Raw genomic sequence first — 6,717 nt, forward strand, 5'->3', positions numbered from 1 at the left:
CACTTGTCTACGGAAGCCCAGTTGCTAAACTGGCGTCTGTGAACGCGTGTGAAGTCAACACACACGCACGCCCATTGACCTCGTGCGCGCGCAAACACACGCACTCGCGCGCTTGAGAGCCAAGGCTGAGGTCGACGGTCGGGCGTGTGTGCCTATCAAGATAGGAGCCTCTGCTCTGCATGCTGCTGAGTGTCAGAGGACGCGGGGAATACGCAAGATGTTTTACGCTGGCTGCCTAGAGGCCGAGGGAGTGTTTCTTGATAACCGCTCAGTGGTGGAAATAGGGTTACGTGCACAATGCTTGTCATTGCGGATTGTGGAAAGGCTTTTGCAATTGTAATATGGGTTTCATTAAACCATTATGGATTATTTAACATGTTAAAATAATGACATTGCGGCCGCGATAATTTTAGGGGGAAAGTATGAAATAAAGCAGTTTCATGGAAGTCGACAAGAAAAGGGAACGGCATTGTCGTAGGTCTGAATCAACCCTGAGTAACTCCCTCAGTAAAAGAGGTAAGGCTTCAAAGGAGCACATATATGTAACGTTAGCCATGTAGAAGAGCTAGACGGGCCTATTACATGTGAAATGACACAATCGCTGTTCGCTTGTTGAATTTTAGAATCATTTAAGTACATGTTTTTTTTTTTCTTCTTTTCGTTTTTGTATTATTTAAACAAATGTCAAGGTTATTTTCTTATGCCTCGATGATGTTTGACAATGTCTCTGAAAGATCAAAAGAGGACAAGTGACACTGACATCGGTCACCAGACAGTAGAAAAGTTTCTTGTTTCGCCTCCTCCACCTCTAGGGTCAGAGTTTAGGCGTGCCTGGTTACCAAGGAGACAATGAGATCAGCAGCTAACATGGCGAGTGCTGACTGTTGAGGAAAGGGCTTGCCAGCCTATTCCTTTTTTTTTTTATTTCATTACTATCAGCGTCGTGGTGATAATGTAACTGCCACAATGCTTCATGTCAGTTCTTTTAACCGTATTGTGGGTAGTTTCTACGTTTGCATAGGCTACAGTGTATTGCAGAGGAATGCATAGTAAGTTACAACTTGTCAGACAAACTGTTTCAAATGGAGTGGAATTGTTTACAATGTAACATCAAAAAGTTTGTTTTGTCTACCGAATAGGCTAACTAGCCTTATATGCATGGCAGTTATTGCTAATGCTAACTTCTAATCAACGCATAACAATTTCTTGTTCACTTAGCCCATGACGGTGCTGTAGTTTGACTCATGTTAATGTGGCAGTTGTTTACCCATATATGGTACATAGCCATAAACCTTTCTTTTCAGTTGTTTGTTTATGTATGTTCTTCTGTCATTTAGATTACAGAATAATCAAGAAAATCGGAGAGGGGACGTTCTCCGAAGTAGTAAAGACCCAGAGCCTGAAGGATGGAAAATACTATGCCTGCAAAACGATGAAACAGCTCGCTAACAGGTACTTCACAGTGCACCTGGTGACTTGCTGGTTAGGTGTGTGAGCAGCTTCAGACTGTAATTGTTTAGGGTAGCTTCGGACTGTAATTGGAGAAGCCTCACTCATCACTCGACATCATGCCCTCATACTGACCTTGTATACAGTCTAGGGTCAAGGTACATTCTCTCAATTGGTGTTTGATTTTCAGACTAGGCTACTATTTTTTCCCATTTACCCCAAAACAGGGCAACAAAATTATGTTACTGACGTCATTATATTTGCTGCATTGTTGCTATCTAATTTATGCATAGTAAATGGAGATTCATTGGCTCATTTTATATGTTTCTAGCCTGGAGAAGGCTCACAGCTTAAGGGAAGTTCAAGCAATGAAACGGCTGAACCCACACCCGAATATTATCCAGCTTCATGAATTGGTATTGTAAGTATTTTGGATTATTCAGAAAATTATTCAGATATATCACATGAATGAAATGATATGTCAAACAAAAATGATACTGAAGATAAGAAAATATGCAATGACATAATTTGTGTTATTAACTATTTATTTATAGTGATCAGGAATCAGGGTCCGTCTCCCTCATTTGCGAACTGATGGACATGAACATCTACGAGTTCATCAAAGGTAGGCCTACATGAAGTTAGGCAATATACTAAATTAAACACTGAATTCATAGGAGTGTACTGAAATCTGTAAAGGATATATTACATGTGACAGCCTGTCTCTTTGAGAGGCCAGGTTGGCTTAATTTGAAATATTATTACATAAGTGTATTTTGAAGCATGGTTGCCAGTCACTGTTCAGCCATCTTTGGTTGAATATAAGGTTTCTCTCTACAGGGAGGCAATATCCTTTACCCGAAAACAAAATCAAGCACTACATGTACCAGTTATGCAAATCCCTGGATCATATGCATAGGTGAGCTGCAAGACAGATGGAACCAATGCCCTGTGTGTTCCATTACTGTAAGTCCTGTATTAACTATAGAGGCTAGAAAACACATGTGCGGCATAGGAGTTTGTTACAGTGTTTTAGGGATAAAGATTAATCTAGCTGAGGCAAGTAAGGTGAGATGTGAACTGAAGGTTAATATCATTTGAAAATTCTTTAACAGTTCAAATGATTGCGGATGGTGTGACCCAAACAAGATCTGAAGAAACTTTGTGAAATGTATGAGACATCAACCTCTGAGGATATAATTATATATCTGGTATTAATGTATTCAAGGGGGGAGCAGTGTGCCAGATTTCATTTTTTTCCTCATCTGTTTTCTGAGGACCTGCCTGGATTCAGTGCATACTTTTAGAACTCTCAAACAAGATTTTAAATCTTTGACCCTAAATACTATCAGCATACCCTTGTCAGCCTTTATGTTTGATGTTTTTCTAGTCCACAGTTTTATTGTAGTGCCAAAGTCGCATTTGGTCATTGATGAGATAATGCTTTTCTCATTTACAGCAATGGCATCTTTCACAGAGACGTGAAGCCAGAGAATATTTTGATTAGAGTAAGTATAGTCTGTTATACCCCTTGGTGATCGTAGCCTTTACACAGGCATGTGCCCTTAATATTAGCAAAACCAGTAGGAAATGTACAAAAATAGCATTTGGCAAGTTCATGAGTGACCTTTCCCTGTAGCATGACGTCCTGAAGCTTGCAGACTTCGGCTCCTGCAGGAGTGTGTACGCTCAGCCCCCTCACACCGAGTACATCTCCACACGCTGGTACCGTGCTCCAGAGTGTCTGCTGACCGACGGCTACTATTCACTCAAGATGGACATCTGGAGCGTTGGCTGCGTCTTCTATGAAATCATCAGGTGAATGTTTTTTTTTTGTTAACTGGGCCTCTTTTTGTGTCCACACTAACTTGAAATATTGATTTAGATGTTGTTATATACATGCCTTTGACAAGGTGTTTTGTGGTTACAGTCTCAGACCCCTATTTCCTGGAACGAATGAGATTGACCAGGTGAATAAGATCCATGATGTACTGGGAACACCTGACAGTGCTACGCTCCAGAAGTTTAAACCGTATGTGCTTAAATCTCATCGCTTTATACCTCATTTTCATCTCTTTCATGCCATTAAGGTAAAAAAACCTCTTAAGGGTGCCTTTAATGCAAGAAGCTCAGACATACTTAGTGCAACCAATGTGTTCTTTACCTCAGCCTGCAATAGAAATTTGGATGCCATTTAAATGCATTTCCAGTTCATGTTATGGATGCAATTTAAATGCATTTCCAGTTCATGTTATGGATGCAATTTAAATGCATTTCCAGTTCATGTTATGGATGCAATTTAAATGCATTTCCAGTTCATGTTATGTTGTAGTGCTTTTAACAAGACACTGCAAAAGAGGCTTAACAGCGTGTTTAAAGATACCATTTCCAAAATCATTTTGATGGCACATAACCTCATATCATGACGAACGGCACTTTGAGCGGCCCTCTATAGGCGATTACCGACCTGCCTACCCGATTATTAGGCTTCTCAACTGTAGGGGGACCCCGAGAGTTAGGGCTGCATTCTACTTGAAGTCACTACTAAGCCTGGAGTAAATGTTTAAGTCAATACTGAGAGTTAGGATATGCATATGGACAGATAGAGCGAAGGAGTAACCAGAACATATTCGAGTGGTCCCAAGGACATGGGAATACCGATGGATTGCCGTCCTCCTGAGTGAGGTGCATTGCTCGAATGAAAGTGTTTCCTGTCTCCGCTGTTGTGCAGGTCCAGGGCAATGCGCTTCGACTTTCCTCCGCGGAAGGGCTGTGGGCTCTCCCATCTCATCCCCCAGTGCCCCTCCCCCACCTTGTCTCTGCTCTACCAGATGCTGGCCTACGACCCAGACGAGCGCATCAGTGCACGGAGCGCCCTGCATCACACCTTCTTCAAGGACCAGCGGTAATACCACTCAATGACTTTACATTTTTTCTTAGTTGCATATGTTATACATCAAGTTATTTAGGCCTTTCAGTAAATTAATATTATGTATAAAGCATGTATGACTGGTCAAGCTGTGGGGGAAATTTAATGAACGCAGCAGGGGATGGATGAAAGCAAACAAATACCAAAGGTAATTAATGTGGAATTAAGAATCTGCACAAGAATCTGGCATGTAAATTAATTTGTGAAGAACTGCATAAAAAAAATGTTAAATGACATCATGCCATAGATTTTTAATGGACTCTGAGATTAATTAAAGCAAGTAAAACTTCTGTGTCTGAGGTTATCTGAACATTTTCACAGCCATATTTTCAAATCTCAAAAATGGACCAATCTACACCTGAAAAGCTAAAGCCCTGTAGAGCTCTTCCAGAGTTCTCACGCACGCACTCACAGTTTTACTCCTTTCCCAGTATGGCAGAGAAGCGTGCGGTGAGCCTGCGGCGGGCCATCGGGACAGTCGATGGAGGCGAGACCAGCGGGACGCCCAACTCCGTGGACCAGCTGTGGCGCATCGCCAGACAAGGAAGGAGACAGGTGACGGAAAAATAAAACTAACCAAACCAACCGCTCACCTCCCCCCGATCATCCGAGCCTCGGAGTCAACACATACTCTAGCGCCTGTCGAGTGGGAAAGATGACTGTCTGCTCACCTTGCAAATCAAAGCACCTCCTCTTCCCTTGTCCTTTAAAAGAAAGCAGACCTTTTATACTCTCATCTTATATATTGTTTACTTTACCTTGTTTTTTTTTTGTCCCGCAGCATCATCTGAAGCACATGGCTGATCCGCTTATGCGATGCAATCCCCATCGGTACCCCGTGGAGCTGCCCAAACTGAATGTGGTCGTCCCCTCTCCAAAAATCACCTACCCGGTGTCCAGCTTGCCTGCTCTCACCATCACGCACAGGGGTTCCCTGCCTGCCATCACTTCGAAAAAGTGCCACTCACGCCTGGTAAAGGTGAGATGTCACGACACCAGAAAATGTCATCACATTTCTAGTCACAGGCGCACAGGTGGGGGGTCAGTATTTATTATATCTAGTCATTGCAGCACAAGACATTTTTCACCCACTGTATAACCATTCTGATACCTAGAGAACAGAACAACATAGCTAGGAAATTGTACTTGACCATGTCATATTATGCTAAATAAAAAAAAGCTTCTGGTGTAACTTAACTTGTCATGAGACAAAGCATATCATGAACATGTCATGGCAGTATGGTCATGTTCCAATTTTACAAATCCAAAGGATTATTAACTGTAATGTTGACTGACTGCACAGGATGTGTCTATGACCATATCGTAAAGTGTTTATCCCATGGTAAGTTCTATCTTATTACATAAGGTTCAAGTGTAGCACTGTTGAGCTTTACAATTACATGTAGGTTGGTGGAATGTAACAGTTTACTCCTGCCTCACCCTGTGGTGTCCTCTCTCTCTGCTTTAGCCCAAAGAACCTCACCGCACAGCTTTCAAAACATACTACATGCCACCTCTGGAGAGAAAGCGTGGGGAATACTGATCAACCATTGACTACCTATACTCTGTCCATACATGACCTGCCTGAGTGAAATCACTAGGGAACATCCCACATGTTCAGGATGGAACAGAATTCATTCCAAAAGCATCGCCACCTAGTGGTGAGGACATGAACAGCAAGGGATGAAGAACCATCACAGCTCCAGTGAAACTAACCCAGTGGACTACTCTACAGTATTTGTGCATTCCTTTAAAACGGTGAATAAAAATGGTGAGACTGTATTCCCATCACTGGCATCACATCACTTATGTAGCAATGAGGATCGAACCATCACCATATCAGAACAAGGACGAAGGCACCCACATAAGACAAGTACAAATACAAGCACTTATTCTCTAATGTGAAGTTATGACATGTTGTACGTTCCTGACATTTTACCATTGGTAATGTAAAAACTAACCCATTTATTGTCCAGGATAAATATAGGCACCCGCTGCATTAAGTGTTGGCCATTGTTTGTTCTTCTGCTTCCTCTTGTGCTCACCTTTTCCTGTGTATAATTTGTCACCTGCACCGCTTAAACAAATGCCATGGCAATAAAGAATGTAGTTAACATTTAAAGAAAGCAGCACGCTTGTTTTTTTACATGTATAATGTCAGAGCACATTACTTCCTTGAACTTAATGACTTTGAGACAGATAACGCAAAGCACGCAACTTGACATTTTAAGATTGGTCACTCTCTTTTCATGTCTAAGAAACCATTGTGCATCTAACAAGTTTTAACGTCAGAGATGAATAACCTCCTTACAATTTAACTGATTCCCTAACCAGCTTCC

General features: G+C 41.8%; 1 protein-coding gene across 2 annotated transcripts; it reads left to right on the forward strand.

The window, feature by feature from the left end:
* Positions 1 to 92: 92 nt before the first annotated feature.
* LOC121693003 (MAPK/MAK/MRK overlapping kinase-like) lies at positions 93 to 6,500 on the forward strand. 2 transcript variants are annotated; one of them, XM_042072126.1, is made up of 12 exons: positions 93 to 516; positions 1,338 to 1,452; positions 1,781 to 1,870; positions 2,004 to 2,074; positions 2,290 to 2,368; positions 2,909 to 2,957; positions 3,089 to 3,267; positions 3,380 to 3,481; positions 4,181 to 4,354; positions 4,810 to 4,933; positions 5,160 to 5,357; positions 5,847 to 6,500. In XM_042072126.1, exons 1-12 carry the CDS (start codon positions 441 to 443, stop codon positions 5,919 to 5,921), a joined length of 1,332 nt encoding a protein of 443 aa, XP_041928060.1. In that variant the 5' UTR covers positions 93 to 440; the 3' UTR covers positions 5,922 to 6,500. The 2 variants fall into 2 exon arrangements, with proteins under 2 accessions (XP_041928060.1, XP_041928061.1); XM_042072127.1 differs by lacking the exon at positions 93 to 516 and adding an exon at positions 842 to 1,049.
* Positions 6,501 to 6,717: the final 217 nt, after the last annotated feature.

The sequence above is a fragment of the Alosa sapidissima genome, chromosome 19, assembly GCF_018492685.1.
Source record: "Alosa sapidissima isolate fAloSap1 chromosome 19, fAloSap1.pri, whole genome shotgun sequence".
NCBI classification, from domain to species: Eukaryota; Metazoa; Chordata; class Actinopteri; order Clupeiformes; family Clupeidae; genus Alosa; species Alosa sapidissima.

What these genes read in the sequence shown, in the direction of transcription:
- LOC121693003 (XM_042072126.1), top strand. Translation starts at nt 441, where the DNA reads ATGGAAGTCGACAAGAAAAGGGAACGGCATTGTCGTAGGTCTGAATCA. An exon ending in ATGAAACAGCTCGCTAACAG is followed by an intron (nt 1,453 to 1,780) that starts GTACTTCACAGT and finishes ATATGTTTCTAG; the next exon opens with CCTGGAGAAGGCTCACAGCT. An exon ending in TCCCTGGATCATATGCATAG is followed by an intron (nt 2,369 to 2,908) that starts GTGAGCTGCAAG and finishes TCTCATTTACAG; the next exon opens with CAATGGCATCTTTCACAGAG.